The 23,695-nt window shown below is 46.1% G+C and overlaps 1 protein-coding gene and 1 long non-coding RNA gene across 2 annotated transcripts; one reads left to right on the forward strand and one right to left on the reverse strand.

Moving 5' to 3' along the window:
* Positions 1-1,020: 1,020 nt before the first annotated feature.
* LOC144129190 (uncharacterized) lies at positions 1,021-21,877 on the reverse strand. Its single transcript, XM_077663171.1, has 4 exons — positions 21,707-21,877; positions 21,552-21,629; positions 21,287-21,494; positions 1,021-1,418 (listed from the first exon to the last, which is right to left on the reverse strand). The coding sequence occupies exons 1-4, from the start codon at positions 21,875-21,877 to the stop codon at positions 1,021-1,023; spliced, it is 855 nt and encodes a 284-aa protein (XP_077519297.1).
* LOC144107717 (uncharacterized) lies at positions 12,151-20,827 on the forward strand. The gene is made up of 3 exons (XR_013309362.1): positions 12,151-12,218; positions 14,280-14,409; positions 20,710-20,827. It is a non-coding gene; the product is annotated as an uncharacterized LOC144107717 (long non-coding RNA).
* Positions 21,878-23,695: the final 1,818 nt, after the last annotated feature.

A 23,695-nucleotide genomic window follows, 5' to 3' on the forward strand; every position in this document is an offset into this window, starting at 1 on the left:
TATTAAAAGAGTACGTCAAGAACATTCTCACAGCTGTTGACAAAAATGTTTCCCTTTGTTGTCATGGCAGGAATTCGAGGGCTGCAAACTTTGGGAGTAGAGCTGCTATCCAGGCGCGAGGAGCATGAGTTTTTCATTGAAAATGAAAACAAAAATGCCCTGGCCAAGCAGCAGCTCGCTTTTGAAGAACGCAAGGTATGGCTAGAAGAGGAGAAGTACAGGCAGCAGTCGCAATGCTCCGTGGACATCCTCAAGCATCTGGAACGAATTGAGCAGTCCTTGAACATTACCCGAGAACCAGGATTAATAAACAACCATTAACACATATTGTTTCACATTGCCGCATCTGTTATAGCAATTATACATGCTCTCCTCAGTGATTACAGCAGCAGTGTCATGTCTTGGGATCCTATTTGGTACATTGCTTTTATAGCCACAAATACTCACCATTCATATCATGCTTCCAACTGAAATTTTTTTCGTTCAATGTTAATAAATGTGTTGAATGGAGGAGAGAAATTAATGCATTTTCCAGGCGCATACTCGTGGCCTAGGTACTAAAAATGTATTGTCATTTATGTGGTTGCCTCTGTAAACGACCCTTTCCTGTGTTGGAGTAGGTAGTGCTGGTGCAGTACTTGCGCACAAAAGAACTGCGGAAAATTACATCTTGATCACAGTGAAGTAATACATGGCTTCACTTGCCACCACTGCGCCAGTGTTAATGTGCACAGGTCAAGAAAGCTGCCAAGACTTTAGTGCATCGTATTGTTGAGAACGGTGCAAAATGGACCAACGAGGGAACACTTCCAGAACAGATTGTCCTTAGCTGCGAAATCCCCTTGTTTTGATGATGAAAGTGGAGTTAACAGGTGTTGAAAATATACAAGAAATTTATTTAAATGAAGTTCGAATGTGCGATTTTCCCCAAGACAGGCTTACAAGGCCTAAAAAGCAACAAAATGAACTTCTAAGGAAGAGAAAATATGGAAATGTGTAGCCGTAGAGATGAGGGACTAGTTAATAATGCCGCTGAGAAACAAGGTAGGTTTCTAGGCTTGGTGGCTCAAGACCAAAGTACTGTTCCACTTGAGATTCATACATACACGTGTAACAGTTGGCCAGAATTGCACTCACTTGGTACATCCGAGGCAAATTCTGTGGATATAGTTTTTGGTTTTTCCTGAAGTCTAGGAAAGCAAACAGCCCTGCGATTTTCCCAAAGCCACACTCGACTGCTTGCCTCACTCTACTGATTTCTTTATTAAATGCCTGCTGCCGCGCATTCAAGGCTGCTCCACCGTATGGCTTTAAGAGCAGTGGCCTCAACGGATATGCAGGGTCTCCATAGAGGCAGTAACTGCGTCTGTGCACGAGATTTTCCAACTTCTGGTAAGTTCTGCTCTTGCGCAGGATACCTGAAAGATGAACAAGTATAAATTGTACTGCTCTTTGTTTTCATTTTCCTCCTAATAAGTGCAAAATATTGTTTCTGCTAAAATCAAGCCAATCAATGCTCATCACCCGATCAAAACGCACGACAGAATTTTTTGTCGCGCATCTGTCGCGCGACACAATTTTGTGTCGCAAGACAAGCTGTCTTGTCGTGCCTTGTGTCGTGCGACAAGCTTCGTGTCGTGAGTTCTTACGCGCGACAAAGTTGTTTGTGGTAGGTTCTGCCGCACGACAGACATCTTTCCTGCATTTTGTCGTGCGAAGAAGGTCCCTGTCGCAGCATTTGTCGCGCGACAGCTTTCTGTCGCAGGTACTGTCGCGCGACAGAGGCAGTCGTGCCGCGCGACAGAGATTGCGTGCCTCAGCAAAGTTGCCTGTCGTGGGTTCAGTCGCGCGACAGACTTCTATCGCGCCTCTTTTCACGCGACAAAAGTACGTGTCGTGCGGCCTGTTGCGCGGCACAACAGCTTGTCGTGGGATATGCCGCGTGACAGATACCTGTCGTGGGATGAGTCGCGCGACAGATACCTGTCGTGGATTGTGCCGCGCGATAGATACCTATCGTGGGATGTGTCATACGACAGATTCCTGGTGAGGGTAATTGTTTTGCTGCACAATTCTAGAAATACTGTCGTGCTGTCGTGTGACAGCGATAGGATCAAATTGACCAAAAATGCTTCAAAGCGCGTTCACGGTGGCGAGTCGCGAAGAGGATGCGGGGTGCTCTGGTCTGTTGGTGACGGGCACCGAGCGAAATGAAGTGCTCATTCACATTGACGAATCGAGTTTTCAACTCGCTTCCCGCGACCTGGCTCTCTCACCGAACGAAAATTGGCTTAGAGGAGAGGCACTGCTCGAGCACTCACCTAATTCCCTTCTGTTCCCACATGACAATGTGACGAAAGTAGTGCATGCTCAAGATTATAATGGGGCTTTGAAAGCCCAAAAAGCTGTAATGCACAAGCGACGAAGCCAGCGGTGCCTGCGTATCCGCACGCGCTTGCGGTGGCGGCATGTAGCTGCAGCCACGACAGCGCCTGCACACCAATCGGTGTGCGCAAGTCCAATGGCGCTACTGAAAGTCAGTGTCCTCTTGGCTTCTGTGGCATGTTCAAGCCATGTAACATAATGTACCGCTACTACTACATGCACAGAAAAGGTCAAGGACACTTCTATGCGTCGCGGAAAAGAATGTCGTTAATCGTCAATCAGGGAAAATTACTCGCCATAACCATGCGGCTACACAAAGGCAGCATGTATGTACATGCACGCAGTTCTCTGTATAAATGTTCAAAGCAACCCCTATATCATTTTTCCGCGTTTCAGTTTTAAGAGCGTCAGCTCTTACCACTTACGTTTGTCAAGGACACGCCTGTCTGCAGGGATGGTCAAATTGGCCAAGACAGTTACCACACTATATCACATAGCAACAGCGGGCGCGTAGAGCCTCAGTTGTCACAGATACCTTCGATCTATTTTACATATGCCAGTATAGCGGCTATCGAAGTGGAACCCCGGGGACCCCCATTTGCATCAAATTTGGGGGCCGCCCGTTTGACGCACAATGATCGAAGTGGTGTCATTTGACTTGTAATGTTCCTGAGGATAAAATAAATATTTAGATTAAGCCCAAAATATGTGTGGGATTTGCACCGACGATCTTTTCGCCTCCAAACCGTGCATTCCGGGGACTTCCAGACAGTCATATGGCCTAATCGTTTGTCGCAGAGGGTTCCGGATGCGGTCAAACAATTCGTCTTGTTGTAATGCACACGTTTATAAAATTCGTTAACTGATATATAAGGAGGGAACATACCGGATATAGCGAAGATGGCTGTAAATCGCAATAGTAGTGCAAATTTTTTGAAGTAGATGACGCTGCTTGTATCTTAGAACGAATGTTTCCGAAACGAAACGCCCTCAGATGTTTGTATTTTGTCTTCTCCACGTTTGCTGAGCACCCCGATCTAAACACTTGAAGCTCTCGTAGCTTACGCTCTTAAGTCTAACGCTGATGCAGTGTTGGCGGAGAATTTTTTTTAGCGGCAGTTACGTGGTGCTTATCATAAAATAGCAAAAAAATACTTTACGACGTCGTTCATTGCCTTCACTGAAAATTTCATGACGGTGACACGAAAATGTCGCTAAATATAGACAGCAGCGTATGCAGCCGCAGGTGAAATGCGGCTGCCGGGGAGTTTGAACCGATTTGATTCTCGGTCGAAATGAGAATAAAGTCTTGGGACTGACGTCAACCGCGCGCTTTAAAGACTTTCGCCTGCTTTGACACAGTTTAGCTCCTGTGCACCCGCGCTCGGTCCTCTCAACTGCTCTGGTCCCAGTGTGACTGTGCTATGACAATCTGAGCGAAAAGGAGGATGTCTGGGGGTTTCGACGTGCACCACGGCCATACAGTTGAGCGACATGATAACGTACGGGCGCGGCATGCCAGCCTGAATACCGGCCACCAGCGTCAGAAAAATGCGACAGTAATGTTTGTTCAAGTGCATACTAAGCCGTCGGATGGAGTATCGTTGGCCAATATCGAGTCGTTGGTAGAAGCGATAACAGGAATAAAAACAAACGTCTTCCCACGGCGCCTTTAATTGCTGCTGCTCAATCACGGCTCTCCTGGCCTCAGCTGGCTGCGCTCCTGAAGGTGTCGCGGAAACCGAGCATATCTTTGTTTTACTATGAGACGAGGTTCACAGTAAAACGATGACGAGAGCAGCACCTCAGCGCTAGCCAGTTTCGAAGTGCACTCAGCTGCTGCATCGATGTGAAACCGGCTAGGCTTAGCAACGACTAAGGCAGCCAGGGGGTATACCGCCTCGTTCAATGCCCGGCGCGCCCGCGGGCGGCATTGTTCCCGAAAGCTCGCCTCGCTCACTCCGGCTGGCTCACTGATTGGCTCAACAGCTTGTGACCTTCACTCGGAAGGGTGGAAAATCGAGAAGCGAGCGACTGGCGCTGCGACTGAGCGATACTTTATGCCCACGTTTGCAGTACTGGCGAACAACCTTTAACGCCCATATTCTTGGGTTATTGGCTTCGTTGCGGCGAGTCTTAGTTAAGATCGTCCGCGACGCCATCGTCACCGTCCATGACGCACAGGCTGAGAACTTCAACTCCAGTACGTGCCGAAACAGCTCGTATTTATCGTAACGATACGAACTCGAAAACCCGGCTGCTTCGATGCGCTAGTGGGCTCTTGCTTGTTAAACTACACGCGATCAGGATGCGGCGAGTGCTAGCCGCTCTTGAATATTAGCTAAAGTGAGACGCAAGTATCGACGTAGTTTCGTAACGCAGTTGATATCAAAGCAATCCGCTTGTACTGGTCACCGATTAAGCTGTTAAGTTTCATGATTTCCGGTGAGCGTGCCAGTGTCGCGCAAATTAATGCATCGCAGCTACTCTCCATCGTGCCAATTGCGTTCAACTTATCCACGATATTCACCAGCTTGAGATACGGCGCTTTTCTTCGCTGTTTTTGTCGCAACTTAGTGATTTTATCTGGCATCAAACGAAATTCCATTCTGTCAACACCGTCGTCTGCTCCGTCGTGTGCAAGGACATCCGGGTCACTTCAGGGGATCACAGGATCGCAGCTTCTACAAACGACATGCCAGAAAAAGTAACTGAAAGCGCTTTAGTATTCTTAAATAATCTAAAAATAATTTAAAATAAATGCAGTGTTTTTGTTGTGAAGATCATATAAATATTCATGGTTTAAAAAACAAACTTTTTTGTCGGTTGCAATTTTTCACCGGCACGAAAGCGCAGCCGTCGGCGCCATTGCAGCGCAACCGACGCGTCGTGTTTTGTATTATTTGCCTCTTTGAGGCATTGCTTGAGTACTTGTACGGCGGACACGTGTGAAGAACTCATTCAATAGGAAGGTGAGCAGGAGTGTGTTTTGGAAGCCAACGACCAGGATTTCGGCCTGTCAAATTGGCGAGTTTCAACGGGTAAGCTATGAAGAAAGACAGTGCTGCGACGTCTTGTCATCTGTAAAGGGAACGAAGACTCCTGCGCCGTTTTACTAAGCCTGGATGAATCACATGGCCGGTGAGTCTCGCTCTGCGTTTCTTTGCTAATGATCTGTATTCACACGCGCTATTTTCATGCAGCTATATAGGAATGTGAGTGGAGGCAGTCCGCCTGCGGTTGCTGCAGCTATAATGCGGCTACAAAAAAGCAGGGCCTATATCCTGCATGACAAGTGTTGTTCTCATTGTCTTTATGTGCATTTAGTACTCTCGTGCCATGGTAAATAAAAATGGCACCAGATATCACAACAGAGTTACGCTTTCGCTTGCTAGCGCTTCGACACTCAACGGGCGACTGCATACGCCAATATTGAAAAACTGAACCTCCAAGGTCAAACCTACAACGTAACGTCGTACGTGGCGGCGCCCGAAGACTCGGTAAAAGGGGTCATTTACAACGCCTACGCGGGAGACTCGCCCGAAGCGGTTCGCCAAGGCTTCGGAAACCGAAACGAAGGAATAGAAGTTGTGGATGCCCGAAGGATCGGGAAATCCACAACAATACAAATCACCTTTTTTGGAAAGAAGCTACCCAGCCAAGTAATCTATCAGTGCGGCGTCTTTCGGGTCCACCCCTTCAGGGAGCAACATGAGGTATGCTACGACTGCAGGAGAGTAGGACACAGGGCCGATGTCTGCCACAAACCTACAACGAACCTTTGCCGCTGCTGCGGAGAAAATCACTCGCCTCCACCTGAGGGAGAACAGCCAACCTGCCAACCCGTATGCATCGTCTGCAACGGGGGCCACAACACAGGCAGCCGGAACTGCAAATTCCGGCTGATCAACAAGAACAAACAAGGAACGCCCCATGGCAACCAGACACCCAAGCAAGGGGACAACGACTCATCACTACACGGACACCAGTCTAGGCCCAGGAAGAAGGAACACGGTGCTACCGGAAAAGGAGGAAGCCACAGCCGGAACAACTCCAGCTCCTTCCCGCCCCTGGGGAACCCTGCAGGGAACGACAAGAGAAGCTCAAGCCGCGGACGCAGCGATAGCCGCTCCAATAAAAAGGTGAGCTGGCCAGCAGAGGCCTCCCAATCTATTGACGCTCGAGAGAAGGAGTTTCAGATCCAACTACAATCCCGAGACAGAGAAATTGCCAGCCTTAAAAAAGAGTTGGCTGACAATAAACGCCTGTTACAAGCGCATCAGGTACAGAATGCCACTGCGGCTAGAATGCCACCCACCGCGTCCCAGGATTCGACCAATAATGCGATGGAAACAGACGCTATTTGCCACACTCCCTCCAACGCGTACCAGTCTTCAGCCCATAACGCGACGGACACAGACGCCAGAATAGCAACTAAAAGACCGCATCCTACAAAAGAAGGCGAGGAATCCAAAAGAAAGGCCGAGGCTTCGGAAGCCGACACCCCGCAGCCGTCGAAAGCGCCTACCAAACTCAGGGCAGACATCAATACTCTGTCAGAGAGAACTAGCGCTATATCAACAGAACAAGCAACCTTCCAAGGCCTCGTTACTACCAAATTTGCAGAGATAGATATTCGCTTTGCAACACTAGAGGGACAGGTATCCCAAATAGCCACCTGCATGCAGCAAATAATGGATAGGCTTACAACTATCGAGACCCGCCTACCCCCCACCTTGGATCTGTCCACGACGCCACAACCATCTATAACCCAACATGGCACCACGCCAAAAATTTGAAATTTGGCAATGGAACTGCAGAGGCTTCCGCCGCAAGCGGGCCCACTTGCAGCTCCACATCCAACAAGCACCGTCTGTTCCAACCCCAGACTTGATTGCATTGCAAGAAGCTAGCGGCAGGGCTACACTGCCAGGCTATAAAGCATATCTGCCACCTCATTATGATACTAGTAACGCAGCCGGCTCCTTCACAGCCACTCTGGTGCATAGAAATATCACCGCAATTCAACATTTTATAAATGATTCGGAAGAAGATTACACCCTACTTGAAATAGTACCAAGGCAAAAAGGAGGCTCAAATCTCTTCATCCTTAATGTATACAACCCTCCCAGAAACAAAGGCAATGGACTCCCACACTTGTTGATAAACACACTCAAAACTGTTACACCTGTGGCAGGCACAAAAAGGCCTCCAAAAACGCTGGAAGCAGCAAAAACACAACAAGCGACTACGCAAAAAGATCGCTGAAATCGAGAGGCGAATCGAGGAACATACACTTACTCTCCAAACACAACAATGGAACCAAATATGTGAAAGCGTCAATGGACAGCTCGGAAATAAGAAGACATGGCATCTTCTAAGACACCTGCTCGATCCAGAACAAACACGTCCCGTGCAACAAAGTCAACTGTACAGACTCATACATAAATATGAGGGTACAACTGAAGACCTAATCAAAGAGCTAGCAGAACGTTATCTAAACATGGCTGACAGTACCACACAACCAGACTACCGGGGGACTCCTAATCCAAATTTAGACGCAGACATCACAGACGCAGAGGTCTGGTACGCAATTGGAAAACTGCGGACAACATCTGCGGCAGGACCAGACAAAGTAACAAATAAGACTCTCAGGAACTTAGACGCAACGTCGATCGCGGCGGTTACAGACCTTATGAACAAATACTGGCATGCAGGCAACATACCACCAGAGTGGAAACACGCGAAAATCACTTTTATTCCTAAAGCGGGTAAGAAACTCAGCACTGAGAATCTACGCCCAATTTCATTAACATCATGCCTAGGCAAACTCATGGAGCATGTCATCCTCAATAGGCTCCAAAACTATGCGGAGGACATGAACCTCCTACCTGAAACAATGTTAGGATTCAGGGCCCAACTATCTACCCAGGACATTCTCTTGCAGCTTAACAAGGACATAATTGAAGCTGACGAGGGAACAGGAACGAAAGCAATATTGGGTTTAGACCTTGTTAAAGCTTTCGACAACGTCACCCACAAAGCCATCTTGACAAACTTGTCAGAAATCAACCCCGGAGAAAGGACGTACAACTACATCCGATCCTTCCTCACTAACAGAACAGCAGTGATAACGGTCGGAACAATAGAGTCTGCCCCAATCAAACTAGGAAGTAAAGGAACGCCACAGGGCTCCGTCCTGTCCCCTTTCCTTTTTAACCTCTCCCTCATCAAAATTCCCCCCAAACTGGCACAAATACCAGACCTACATCACACGTTCTATGCAGATGACATCACACTTTGGGTAACCAAAGGATGCGAAGGCTACATAGAAGACACACTCCAAGCAGCAGTGGACATCATCGAGGCATGCGCATGGGATTCCGGCCTCACTTGTTCTGAGCAAAAATCTGAACTCTTCGTGATCCGTCGTAAACAAAGAGGTAGGCGTACCACGACATCCCCCTCGCAAATAAACGTCTATGTTAATGGACGATCTGTCAAAGAGGTACAGACCATGAGAATACTGGGGTTGTATTTACAAACAAATGGCAAAAATACTGACACACTCACTAAGCTAAAACGCACGGTAGAAGCAACGGCGCGATTACTCCGCCGCATAGCTAACCGCAGACAAGGGGTGAGGGAAAGAGATTTATGCCGCCTAGTGCAGGCCTTTGCGCTGAGCAGGATACTCTATGCCACCCCTTATCTGAAATTTTCGAAAGCAGAAAAGGACAAATTGGATAGCATGATACGGCAGGCCTATAAGGCTGCGTTAGGACTCCCACTAAATGCCTCAACCGAAAGGCTTATGAGGTTAGGAATACATAACACCTACAATAAACTGAAAGAAGCCCATTTAATGGCTCAAACAGCGCGATTAGCCAATTCCAGAACTGGCAGGAGTATTCTTACCATGTGGAGAACCTGTTTCCCCCCTCCGTTTCGATGCGGCCCATCTTCATCGTCGGCCGTCGGGACGGACAGCCCCCGGCTGGGCGAGGAGGGAAGTCTCCCTCATGGGGGAAAGGGAACGGCGACGGGAGCGCCACCTCGTAGGTTACGCGGAATTCTGCGGAACCGGAGAGAGGCCCTTCGGGATCCGGCCAGCGTGGTGAGCGGTTGGAGCCGCAGGCTCTCGTCACCTTCCGCGGCAGGCGCACGGGGATCCGTTGTGCCTTGCCGCTGGACTTCTGGTTCCAGGCAGCGAAGCGAGCGCAGCAAACGCGCGCTCTGACCGCCTTCCCCAGCAAATGCTAGGGAATGGCTTTGCCCCAAGAATGCAGCGCGCACGGGAAAACCCGGCCGCCATTATCGGCGCATACAAACGTTCGCCGCCGATACTCCGAAGTCGCGCCCCTGCCCCAGCCGGTAAGTCGGAAGTCCTTCTTACGTAGCCTTCTATTTCCGAGGAATGCCTCGTTGATGTTTTGTAGCTAGCTGGCCCACTCTGTGTATTAATTGCAAGTGTAATAAATAGCATATGAGTGTTAACGCTGTGTCGTCCCTTCCCTTTGTCCCTCGAGCACGAACCCCTCCGCGGTTAGCGAGCGGGAACGCTGCATCCGCGGAGTGGGAGTGCGGGCGGGGCGAAAGGCTTTGTTTCCCCCGTATTTCTACAACCAGGCTCGGAATTAACTTTCAACCTACGAATAACGATGCTAAAGTAGACTTACCCCGTGCCTATAGGACGGCCCTACTAATCAAACCACTCCCCAAAAACATGCACCCCTTACACCATGAGGGTAGAAGACAAGCACGAGCCAAAGCCTTACATAAGAAATACAGACAGTGCGCTGCAACACTTTATGTAGATGCGGCAGAATACAAAAATACCAATGCCTTTGCAGTTGTGGTTGTGAACGAGAATGGTGACCACATCGTCTCGGCGACAATCAAAACGAAATCCTCTGAAACGGCAGAAGAGGCGGCTATAGCCCTCGCCCTAGCACATACCCAAGGGAGCATCATCCTCAGCGATTCCAAAATGGGTATCAATAATTTCGCTAAAGGGCGAATTACAAACACCTCCCTTAGAATCCTTAACGCAACCAAATTCTCACCAAATTATTCCGAATTGATATGGGTCCCAGCCCATTCGGGGAATCCGGGGAACGAGGCAGCCCACAATAAAGCCCGAGGTTTCGTCGACCGGGCAGTGGATGAGTCTGGCTCCCTGAATTTCACGAAGGTCTCAATGATCACATATCATGATCTCACCAATCATTTTAAACTAGAGAGGAGAATTTTCCCCCCTCCAGACAAAAGACTTACTAAAGAACAAGAGGTTACGTGGCGTCGTCTACAGACGAGATCGATACGCACCTCATCACTCCTCGCGCACATTTATCCAGATCTTTACAACCCAAACTGCAAACACTGTGGCCAACGTGCTACCTACGATCACATCCTGTGGGACTGCAAAATAGAGCCACCTCCGGGTGATCTAGTTACAGCTCCTTCTCTCGAGCGGTGGGAGACCGTGCTGGCTAGCTCTGACCCCAGAACGCAAGTTTTGGCGGTGGAGTGGGCTGACAAAGTCGTCGAGGGCTATGTACTCTCGACCACTTAACGCGACCTCTTGCCAAGCTCTTCCCGGCGAATAAAATGTTTTACAATCAATCGACACTCGGTGCAAAAGCATGGATTTGCACTGCGTAGAAGACGATGAGCGAGAAGTGCCGCGCGGCGGAGCGCTCGCGCTAGGCCAGCTGCGATCAGACACCGCACTATTTTGCTCAGGGTTAGTACTCATCGGATTAGTGCTTGTGCCTTAATATGCTTCATACTAAATTCTGAGACAGTGATCGCATGCGAAAGGCTAGTTCATATTCATCGCCTTGTCATTTGTAAACTTTTCTGTGCTTCCCCAGTGGAACAGGATTTGAGGCAGTGTTATGTCAAAGTTAGATCAATCTTGCGTCTCCGTAGCTGTAAACGTTGATGCTTCCTCTCCTTCTGAGCACTGCGAGCTGTCGGAGATGCAACTGCACAATTATTTAGGATTTCTACCTTTTTGCTATATCCCTCGCTTTTGCGGCCCGCATTCAAGTCGTTCGCCATTGTCGATGGTTTTTTTGTTACTTATTTTCGCTTTGTTATTTATACTTGGTTGCGTGCCATCAGCTGTGGTGCCGGCGATTCTCCGAGCTCGGAAGTCTGCCCAGGCACGGGATCCTACTCACAGACCTCCCTTCGCCGCACTCACGAGTGTTCTTTGGTATTTTTTTATTTCTCTTGCCCTTACTTGCATTGCCAGTCGACAAATTTGTGCAGCTTTTAATTGTATGCAGATTTGTTAAATGCGCTAGCAATTTTTCTATGTTGCTAAGCTGTGCTGTGAGATATCAAGCTTCTTGGTAGTGAAGGCATGCTTTTTTCCATTCTCTCTTCTCATTTAACCAAGGCAGACTGGTTGCAACTTTCAATTTAATACCTGGACATTGGTGCAAGGCACCATGTTAGGAATTAATGAAAACCAACACATTCTATATTCAAATTGGTGTGTGGTATTTCAGCCAGCTGATCTTTCAGTGTGGCTATAACAGTCATTGTGACTCTTCTCAAAGAATGTATATGGGTGCATTACATAAAATCTGTTCATTTGTTTTGTCATGGGCTAGATCATTGGTTTTTTATTTACTTATATTACGTCTAAGTTTAGTTTTTAAAGCAGTAGACGATTTCCTCTCTTGTCATTCATGACATGGTTACAGCCACTGACAGCTGTTGCTCTGGATGTATTTATTTGCAGTTGCCAGCGGGCAGCATCTATTGGGCCATGCGTGCTTCCTGCCTTCGGCTGTGTCATCCCTCCTGATCCGTTCATGGTAGTTATTCTTTTTCAGTGATGCATATCTTAGCTGCCTATTTAGAAAAATATTTTCAACATAGGCTTGCAGCTAGGTTTATAAATGCATGCAAACTCTACATGCACTTCACAGCAGCACCTCAGCTTATAATTACCGGAACTGTAGACTTGTACAAAATATAGTCGCTGATGTAGCTCTTGATGCAACTGCTGTTAACATAAACGTGCTTTGACATTGCACACCTGTTGCCTGGTATGCATATGTGTCTTCGAAAAGGACCCATATGTTCATTTATCCCTTTAAAACATTGTGCTCTACAATGATGGTTTACCAGTATTTCTGATACAGAGACCAAATTGTCAGTCAGTAATGTAACATTGCACGATGACACCAATCCTTGTATGGCATAGCATCCTTGCAATGCACTGGGCAAGCCGCTGTCAGCACAGATTTATTGCTGGTTTATTGCCATAGCATATGGTTATACTGCACAGTTTGTACCTCTACCTTCTTAAAGCTGTATACTTAAAAAATTTAAAATTATTTGAAGGAAAATTCAAGAAAATGTAACAGTAACTGTCTCACATTTTGGTGGACACTTGAACCATGATATAAGGAAAGGGATATAGAAGGGAAGTAATGAAGAGCTGATGCCCATGTTAGATGCCCCTCTTTAGTTAAACATACCTCGCAATTAACACATTTGGTGCAAAACAAACATGGGACTTGCACGCTCACAAGCACCCTCATGTCAGTAAAACAAAGTGCCAATGTTGCCGTACTTTAGAGCTTTGCTCTTAAAAGCGCAGCTGACTGCTGCTCAAAGTTGAGAGCAAAAATATGTCTACTTTTCCTCATGTGCAGTCTGCGGTGCTGGTGCCATTTGCAATGGTGATTGACTTTGAGTTGCATGATGCGCAGTCCGTTCCTGGAGTTAGTGATTTTGTCTGTCGTGTGAATGTGCTGTTAAAATTAGTGCAAAAAATGGTTCTCTAGTTCATTTTAGATAACTGTGTCCTGTGCCACATGCTACCACCCTTTTTCCTCAAATTTCCTAATCTCATTTAGCCATCTGATTGCCACCCATTTATGCATTCACCTACTCTTGGAATCCTCCCAGTGTTTTAGTGTGGTATTGCTTATATCTTCTCTGCATTACACATGCATTGCACGTCCTCTTTTTTTGATTTAGTCAAGATATCTCTGTTCCTGTTTCTTGCATAACCATAAGAGGCAACTCAAGTGCACCATCTGGGCTTGTGATGCAATGTGTAGGGCCCTTCGTTTTTGAGTAAAACCTGGTTTCTCCCTACTGTTGCACCAATAAAGATTCTTAAAGATCAGGTTCAACGCAATTTCTGTGCAAATGTGCCTGCAAGAAAGTGTGGTTTGAAGGTCACAAAGCCGAAGAACTGCTGGAGTGTAGTGGATGTCACATAATTCTTCTGACAGATTTTTTAAACAATTCTGGTTATTTTATTTCCCTTTTATTGTTTATTGTTTGTCGGTTGCTTATAATTTTTGGATAAATTGAAAACTACATGTACTGACTGGTATTTCATTCCAATAATTGTACCCATTATTATGAAGCTGTGTTGGAAGGTAGGTGTGCTTTTAGTATGCGTGCTTTGAATTTCAGTAATTGTTTCTGCAAAGCAAAATGGAGGTCAGGTCTCTGCTGTGAGAGTTTTTTGCAATGGAGTAAAAAGTAGCTGGAGCAGCATTTGCTACTGTGTCACCCAGCCAAAAGTTCTCCCACAGACCACTGAGCTTCTGAATACCTATGGCTTAAAGCTCGAAGCTCTGATTGCCCTTTCCGAGGTTTTCTGCATTAACGAGTGCAAGCCGAAGGGCTCAGAGCTAACAAGCATTTGAAACCATAGAGCTATACACAGTAGTGCTGGGGCCGTGCAGCAAGTCCGTGTGAATTAGGTCGCGATAAACGTGGTTTACTGTAGAAAGCTAGTGTGAAAAAATAGTTGCGCTCACAGAAACCGCTGTTTTTTTCTTAGTCGGTCATTGAAACAAAGCAATGCATGTAAAATTTGATATCTCACTGACCCCTCAATTTTTTTCCAGCTCAAGACCAAGAGTTGCATGGAAGTTGTGCAAGCCACTAAGTTGCGTGTGATTTTTGCCAGGGACCTGGAGCAGGCTGGGAAATTAGTGGATGGCCAGTGGTATTCACTGAGTAAGGCAAGCTTTTTCTGTAAGTACAGTTTTTGGCATGGCATTTCTTAGGAACGCGTGCACTAATCTGACTACTCTATGCCCGCCCATACTTCAAGAATAATGAAGTACATGAAAAAAATTGATTGCCCAAAAAAAATTTCCGCTTCTGTTATGTTTTTCAGGAAAGTATTTGCCATTTAAAGGGCTGTGAAAACCTTAAAAATGATTATGTGCTTGTTGTGGCTTTTTTTTTTAATTTCTTTCACGTCTATGTTGGCCTGACCTTGTAGCCTGTCTGCATGAGATTGGCTGCTACATACAGTTCGCTTTTTTGTTGCTCCTTTATTGCCTGTCACAATCTTTACTTTGCGTGGCAGTGTCATGCAGTTCGGGAAGTAATCTGATCTTATTTCTGCATTGGCCTGAAGTGCAAGCTTTTGCTTGTGGGGCAGGTTTATGGTGTCCTTTTGTTTGCTGTAACTGCAGGTTGGCCATGAGGGTTAGAGGCTTAGTCCTTTTTTTATTTTGATGCAGTGTCATATACTTCATGCATAAATTAATGAAGTAAGCACTATTTTTGTAATAAATGAACATTCATTATAGCTGTGGCCATTATAAGTGCACTTGACTCTAAAATGGCCGCCTTCCAACATTCAGTATTACATCTTAAAACCAGCCGGAAGACACAAAACAGGAGAAGAGATGAGCACAAGATGAGGCTGGTCTAACAACTGAAATGTTTTGAAGGAAAGTGGCAAAAGAAGACCTGCAAAGAGATTTAAGCACGCAAAACCCCAAAGCAGTGAGAGGGCAAAAAACAATCGAAAGGCACTGACGTACTAGTAAACCATCTAAAAATTTTTTCCTTACAGTGAAGGTTCACTGACGGTTTAGCCAGGCACTTGTTTTTAGCCTTACTGATGTAGTAAGCCTCAACTATATCAGGACAGATTTATCACTTCCCTAAACCACTGATGTGCCGCAGAAATCAGGCGTGCAAAGAGAAAGGTCGTCCTCTGATTGCATTTACGAGATTGAGCGTGCAGTGTCAGGTGAAAATTCGCCTTCCTCTCTATACAGTGAAAGTGCTCTCAGCCAGGCGCACATTCAGATATCTGCTTGTCTGCCCATAGTAGTTTCAGCTACGAGGCAGTGGAATGCAAAAAACCCGTTTACTTTTGCAAGTGGTGAACATTTTTTATCTGCTGACGGCGGATAAGGAAGGGGGTTTTGTCGTTCTGTCTAAGTATAGTTTCAATGAAAAAGCAATGGATGCCGTCCAGTCTGTATGTAAGGAGGGGAGAAAAACAAGTCTTGCGAAGTCTAAATGCAAGGTGAAAAAGTTGTGTAAGCATAATAACTTAGACAAGCTGTTTACGTCTATAAATAACTGTAAAAAGCCTAGCTTGACCATGTTTTTTACTGTTAAGACTCATAAAACCGACGTGCCGTTCCGCGTTATTGTTTCCGAGAAAGGTTCCTGGCAAAAATGTTTAGGACAGTTTCTGAAAGAAAAGCAAACAAAACTACCAGTTGACGATCCCTTCCAGGTTAAGAATTCACTCGACGTGATTAGCACCCTAGACTACTACCATGACAAGCAACTGTGCGCTTTTTCTATTGACGTAAAGGACCTTTACTACTCCATTCCGCATGACAGTCTCCTTTTGTGCATTAGGGACGTCATTGACAATTATGGTGCCGTTCGCTTTCAGAACGCAGCCGGCATGTCGGTGGAGAACTTTTTAGAATTGTTATTAGCCTACCTTGAATCCACGTATACAGAGTGGGAAGGTCGAATTTTTATTCAGAAGAAGGGCATTTGTATAGGTTCCTGCATTGCCCCAATTTTGAGTGATTTCTTTTTAGCTATGCATGACAGAGAACTAAATGACCGCTTCAATGGCACAGCTGTTGCAGCTGTTTCTCGCTTTGTGGATGACTATCTAGTTTTGCTCACCTGTGGGCGCGAAGCCTTTAGTAGGGAAGCGTCCAAAGTTCGAGGTGTATTTTCTGATGTTCTTGCCCCTTTGGAAGTAACTCATGAAGTTCCTGTAGAGGACACAATCAGATTTCTAGACGAGCCTGCAGTTTTCACCTTGCAGTGTGTGCTGGTCTTTCGAGCCTAGGGCTAATAAACCGTTGCTACCTTATAGTTCCGCGCACTCGAAGCTTGTTAAAAGAGGAATTGTCATGTCAAGCTTCAGGAGTGCACTTACAAAATCTTGTCGACATAAAACCGCACGCAGCTTTAGCAACCAAGTAGGGAGGCTTACTGCTTGTGGCTATCCGCTTCATGTTCTTTCTTCTGTGGCCGATGTTTTGTTGAAGAAACTGAAATGCTCCCCGAGTCCTGAATGTCAAACAAGTAAGCCAGTAGCAGCTATTCCCTACATCCACAAGATATCACATAATTTGAAAAGTGTTGGTAAAAGAGTCGGAGTGGATGTTGTTTTTTCGGCTCCCATTAAGTTATCAAGTTTGTGCATGCGTGTCAACAATCCAGGGAAAACTATCCCCGTTTGCACGAAAAATCATGAGCGCAAATTCGGGAAGTGTAAAAAAAATGTCGTGTATTCTATTCCACTGACTTGAAATAGGTTTTATATTGGCCAGACAGGACAGTGCTTAAATGATAGGCTCAGGCAGCACCGCAACAATGTAGATAATAAAGAGTCCCGTAACCTCAGCATGCACTGTCGTAAGTGCGAGTGCACCCCACAGTTTGAATTTTGCAGAGTTGTGGATAGGAACAGAGATAAGCTGTGCCGCGAAATAATCGAAGCTTCGAACATCAAGACGTATGGTGACACATGTGTAAGCGCTCCATCAGTGTCTTTATCTCAAAAAGAACTTCGCTTCCTGAATCGCACATTTTAGCTTGTGTTGGCTTGCAGAATCCCAGTGCATGAATGAGCTCTTTGCTTTGTTTTCCTTTTTGGTGCCTGAATGTATTTATACGTGCAGCGTGCCAAATAAATGTCAGTTGTTAGTTCAGCGCTGTGTCGTCCGTTTCTTTCTCCGCTCTCTTCTTTGGCTTTCGGCCTTGCGCTGCTTCAAATCAAACTATTTTTTATCTGCCACTGTGCATAGCGGACGATTACCCGTAGTTGTATCAAGCCTAGTTTGAACGAAGAAGCAAAGGGCTGCTACCTTACTTTTAGCGTTCAAGACAACAGCAACATCATACTTTGGTGAAACTTTCTTGGGACGGTGCGAAATGGCATGGAGGTAAGGCATAGAGCCCGTCTTTTTGTGCTGCTCAACTACGTAAGCATCACGCGATTGGTGTTCCGTTCCCTCGAGAGAGTAAAAACACACTCTGACAGGTGCGCGAGATGGGCAAGTGGGAACCCAGGTGCCATTGGCTTGGGAACCTGCTCCGAGAATGCATTCTAAACACTGTGATGGAATGACTTCCATAAAGCGGTCGTTATGCATGCGATTGCCAACCTGTCCTTCACCAGCCTCGAGTGGTTCGACTCATAGCTAAGAGGCTTCCTGATCTTGGGCTGTGGCGCCAACATATGTGGTCATCCGCAAAGCGCAGGTCTAAGTCAAGAAGCTACAAACGGTTATGCTTAGTGAAATTCAGACATAAAAGATAGGCTTTGACCACATGCCTAAAGATTTCTAAAACGTCTTGTGCCAACTTATCTGAGCCCTCCTTGTGCAAAAAAATTAGGTAGCTATCAACATAACGAAATGCTACTATGCCGAGGTCTTCCAAACAGGGCTTTGATGTGGTATAGACTCTGGACAGAAGAATGTCGCTGAGGAACAGTGCAACCTGGGACCCTCTGCATATGCCTGATTTCTGATGTAAATACTGCCTTGCCAACTCACAAAAGTGGAGTTCTGTGGAGTTCTAGTTTCTTGTGGACAGCAACCTGGGCAGGTGCTCTGCAGTGAGCATCGACATGGAGGGCCTGCACTATTCATTGTCACATGATAGACCTCTGAGCCATGTGCAAACTGCATCAGGGTGAACAATGAACATGCTTTTACAGATGATTGCGTGATTTCGGTTGCTAGCTTCATGGGGCTGTTGTTCTTTTACTGCAAATTCGCATTTGTCAGTTGGCAGGGCGGTATTTGCACGCAGGTCGTACCTTTGCTCAGCAACATTTTTTTGTCTAAAGTCGATAAGGCATTAGAGCCCTGTTTGGAAGACCTTGGCATAATAGCATTTCGTTATGTTCATGACTATCTAATTTTTCTGGACATAGAGGGCTCCGATAAGTTGGCACAAGATGTTTTAGGAGTCTTTAAGGCATGCGGTCAAGGCCTGTCTTTTACATCAGAATTGTCTAAGCAGAACCGTTAGCAGTTTCTTGACGCAGACCTGCGCTTTGTGGACGAATATGTTTGTCGGGGCTACAGCTAAAGATCGGGGAAGGCTCTTTTTAGCTACGAGTCGGACCACTCGTTGCTGGGGAAGGATGGTGAAGAGGTGTATTTGTCGCTGGTTAAGGCCAGTAAAGATGGGAAAACTTGATGGGTGTGCAATCGTGTGCATGACATCAGCTTTACATAAGTCATGCCATCACTGCTGAGGACGCATTCTTGTAGCAGGTTTCCAAGCACCTGGGTTCCCACTTGCCCATCTCAACAACCTGTCATAGTATGTTTTCACTCACTCGAGGGTAAGGAGCACATACTCCGATGATGCTGATACACCTTACCTCCACAGTATTTCAGTCTCAAGAAAGTCGCGGGAAAGCGTAATGCTGATGTTGTCTTAACAGCGAAGTGCAAGACAGGAGGCCTTTGCGCCGCCATTAAAAAGGCTTGATAAAACTGGGTACTTGTCCACAATGGACAGTGTCACAAAAAAAGGTTCACCGCTTGCAAAAGTAATGGAGTTTATTGCGTTCCACTGCCTTATGGCTGCAACTAATATGGGCAGAAAGGCAGATATCTGAATTTGCACCTGACTGGGCACTTTCACTCTATAGCGGGAAGGCAAATTCTAATCTGGCACTGCATGCTCAATCTTGTGAATGCAAATCTGAGGATGACCTGTCTCTTTGCACGCCTAATTTCCACGACACATCAGTGGTTTATGGAAGGGATAAACCTGCCAATAGATGAGGCTTACTACATCGTTAAGGCTAAGGACAAGTGTGGCTAAGCTATCGGTAAACCTTCACCGGAAGGAATTTGCTTTTTTAGATGATTCACTAGTATGCCAGTGACCTTTGATTTCACTTCGCCCTTTCACTGCTTTGGGTTATTGTGCGCTTGTATCTCTTCGCGGGTCTTCTTTTGCGGCTTTCCTTCGATGATGCCGCCGCGGTGGGTCAGTGGTTATGGCGCTCGGCTGCTGTCCCAAAAGACGCAGGTTCGATCCTGGCCGCGCCAGTAAATTTCAATGGAGGCGAAATTTTAGAGGCCCGTGTACTGTGCGTTGTCAGTGCACGCTAAAGAACCCCAGGTGGTCGAAATTTCTGGAGCCCTCCACTACAGCGTCTCTTATAGCCTGAGTCGCTTTGGGACGTTAAACCCTCACAAATCAAATCAAATAATCAAAATCTTCAATTAAATTTTTGTTAGTCCCGCCTCTTGAGCTCATGTCTTCTTGTGTGTTCTGGCTGATTTTAAGGTGAGCCAGTACCAACTCGGCCAGTCATAAGCCTTGTTCAGTATTACAACATTTTGAATAAAGTGAGAAGTTTACTAGGCTATGTTGCCGGGGATCGTGTCCGCAGCAGTTGTGGGCAACTCAGAAGGGATAGCGTCATACGATTGGTTGTGTAATTGGCAGAGGATGATGTGAGGATGCTGCTCGAAAAGAAAATTTCATAATCGGATAATTATTTACAGCCAAAAATGTCCAAAAAGTGGCTGGGCCAAAGAAAAAGTGCCGCGAAATTTGAAAACGCTGAAAGTTGGTGGAGCTACAGCGAAGTGCCAAGTTTGAAAAACTGGAAGTATGGACAAAGCCAAAGCTTGGCACCAAGTTTGAAAACTCGAAATGAGCAATCACGTGACCAGTGATAAGTGTCCTATACTTAACCAGGAGATAGGAAAAAGAATGGTAAATTAGAGGCAATTAGGTAATTATTGAGAAGCAAAAGGCAATGAACGGGTGATTAAACTGGGCGGGTATTTAGTGAGTGGGCAGGAACGATCCATGGAGGGAAATTTGAAAACTTGAAATCGTTGCTGGGATGAAATGAGGGTAAAATAAGAGTTAATTGATAACCAACCAAGTCAACGAGAAAACAACCATGGCGCCAAATTTGAAAGGCGACCAGAGTCGAGGAGGCGTCAATGCTTTCACATTTTTTTTGCGCAGGTAGCAGCGGTGATCTTTATTTTTTCTTTTTTTCAGCCAAGACAAAAACCATTTTTCTTGGCTCATGGGCGATGTACCTAGGAACCTGCGGCCAGGACAACGCTGGACAGCATGCATCAGTAGGCTAAAAAAAAGCACAAAACAGTAAATAAATATTGATCATTTTCATTTCAATTCAAGTTGTTTTGTGCACGAATTAGACTGGAATGCACAAAGCTTGTGTTAATTGACAGGCGACCATTAACAAGCTTTGCATTTTTGTGCATTGCCTACTCCAGAACACAAATCCTGTGTTAACTGACAGGTGACACAGTAACGACTGTTACACAGTGTGCGAGCACTACACAAGACACACTACAGAAGACAAGGCAAACTACAGAAGACAAGACAGACTACAGAAGTCAAGACACTACAAAAGAGATGACAAACTACAGGAGACAGACTATAAAAGACGACAGACTACAGAAGACAGGACAGACTACAAAAGACAAGACAGACTACAGAAGACAAGACAGACTACACAAGACATGCCCAAAATACGACAAGACTACAGACTACAGAAATTTTCTGTCCTAGAATCCTGTAGTGCGTTTTGACTGGGCAAGAAACTCACCAGCGTCATGCCGGCTACTGGTGTACGGGCCATTCAGCTGGGCAATGATGCCGTTTGGGCACATAATTGCCTGGTATTTCTCCGCGTGGATGCGTTTGTGGCCGGAGAAAAAAAGTTTTTGGTTGGTCGATGGCCTACTGAAGGCCCTCGCGGTCCCGTCAATGAACCCCCAACCGTTGCTAAGAGGGGCTGCTTTGGAGTACACGGCCTGCAATGTAAAAAATGTAGATAGCTACTATCGTAGAATTTCGGAAGAATTTATTACCTGAGAAAATTCGCCCAGTGTTCGCAAATCGAGCCACGCGTGATTATTGGCGTCTTTTAGGAGGTGCACGAAATTGTCCTGAATGTGTGAGAGCACACTGCTTGTGACTGACGAAATGACTGAATAGTGGCGGCCGAAAAGTTGCTCCAACTCACGCACTCTGGATACGAAATGCGGTAATGCAGGGTAATGCAGAGGGCTTCCGTTCCAGTGATGGACACTCCTTGCGGTGCCGAGATAATCTCGGGCAGAAAGAGGGCACTTTGAAGTCGGCTCAAATTGTTTTCCTCAAACCGAAAATATGAGCGGAAGAGTCCACGATCCATTGTGTCTATGTTGAGGTAGCCACCAGCAGAGAGCGGATTCCGTCGGGTCACAGAAAATATTTCTGGGAGTAATAGATCTTCAATATCGCGCCACGAAAGTTGACTGAGTAGAACTGGATCCTGTAACACACTCTGCATCGTGGGCATGATGGCGAGTGGACACAACTAAAAGCAAGAAAACTTGCGAACGAAAGCACATGTAACATGAAGCCAGTAACTGGCAAAGCCAGAACACTCAGCCTGACTATTTTCTGGCTCCTCATGGCTCGTAACTGTGCTCGATGACAAAACTGACATTATTTGTTCAAGAACAACGAACATCAGAACCATTTTGCTGTCTATGTCTAGCAGCAAACATTTTTTTCTTTTTTTAGGGCGCTACGAGAAATTTTTAATGTATTTTTTAAGTGTATGCCCCTTTTTAACACCAGGCACCCTATGTGCAACTCGCAGCTAGAGGCACCCTACTCGCTGCTACCTCCGGTCAGCTAAATTTAAAATACGTGATCTCCGTTCCGGTAAGCCAGAGCGGGCCAACGTAAGCGCAGCGGACCGTCAATCCGGTCTGCTAAAACGGTCTATTCATGGGATATCTGGAGAAAAAATACCAGGATACTGACCGCTCACGCACAGTCGTCCCACATGTCCGTGGTGTGTCTCACAGGTTGAAGAAGGTAGGAGTAATGGTTAGAGTACGTGTTTTATTTTCGGCTCCAAGAAGCTTGCTACCCTGTGCAAGCGAATAAAAAGTGATGACTGTCAACGTGTAGAATGCCGGAAACAAACATGACAACATATTCATCGAATATAACAAAAGCGTTGTTTATAAAATTTCGCTTCCCTGCGGCAGGTTCTATGTAGGGCAGACTGGAATGTGCGTTAACGATAGGCTGCACGTGCACGGAAATGCTCAGAATGCGCCAACCGGCTGCAACTTTAGTAATTCACCATGTGAACTGCCGATTGCTTCCCTCTCCTTGATCAAAACCGTGTCTTTAGGAGTTACCTTAGGCAGAATTCCAGAGAAATCTGGAAAGCCTTTGTCATCAAGAAGAAAGACGAGAACTGTGTCAGTGCGCCATACATCACGTTGCTTCATAAGTAAATAGAATTTCTTGATCATCACAGCCACCATTCGCGCCAAACCGCAAGTTGAACGTTCCTTAACCTTGTTTCATTTTGGTCGCTGTTTACACTTGTTCCCCTGTTGTCACCTATTTGCACTTGTTCGATCGTTATCATCATTTACACTTATGTTTTTTTCCTGGAATTTTTAGCAAATATGCATTCACTTTATTTAATCTCATCATAGCGGGGCACATGACTATCATTTCGCAATTCAGTGTTACGCGCCTTGAATCTGTTTTTTTGTTATTGTTGCTGTGATGCGGTGTATTTTCATGTTCTGAAATAAAAATGCCAGTTGTCAGTCAGCGCTTGTCTTGTGCTTTTTCGTGCTATCCGGACTTCTCGCTGTTACCAGCATGATCGTGAAAAACAAGCCCAGCTCACCACTGTTTTAATTTCTGTGCACTGTGGAAAGTCATATAATTCGCCTGTCATGAGGGAAGTCTTTCGCGTACTGATGTTTGCAGGAAGGACATCAGGATCATCCTGGAGAGAGAGAGAGATAAAACATTTATTGTAATTCGGGAAGGTTGCTCGAGCAACTTGGGTGGCACCCCTAGTCCAAGGCGCCACTGGCTTTCGCGGACTGACAGACTTGCTGAGCCAAATTTAGTCGCTGATCCAGGGCCTCGCTGGTCAGGGCCACCTCCCATTGCTCATATGTCGGGTTGGACACAGTTAATTGTTTTG

Source organism: Amblyomma americanum, chromosome 1 (genome assembly GCF_052857255.1).
Source record: "Amblyomma americanum isolate KBUSLIRL-KWMA chromosome 1, ASM5285725v1, whole genome shotgun sequence".
NCBI classification, from domain to species: domain Eukaryota; kingdom Metazoa; phylum Arthropoda; class Arachnida; order Ixodida; family Ixodidae; genus Amblyomma; species Amblyomma americanum.

What these genes read in the sequence shown, in the direction of transcription:
- LOC144129190 (XM_077663171.1), bottom strand. Translation starts at nt 21,877, where the DNA reads ATGGATCGTGGACTCTTCCGCTCATATTTTCGGTTTGAGGAAAACAAT. An exon ending in CACTGGGCGAATTTTCTCAG is followed by an intron (nt 21,495 to 21,551) that starts GTAATAAATTCT and finishes TTTACATTGCAG; the next exon opens with GCCGTGTACTCCAAAGCAGC. An exon ending in CAGTAGCCGGCATGACGCTG is followed by an intron (nt 1,419 to 21,286) that starts GTGAGTTTCTTG and finishes TTCATCTTTCAG; the next exon opens with GTATCCTGCGCAAGAGCAGA.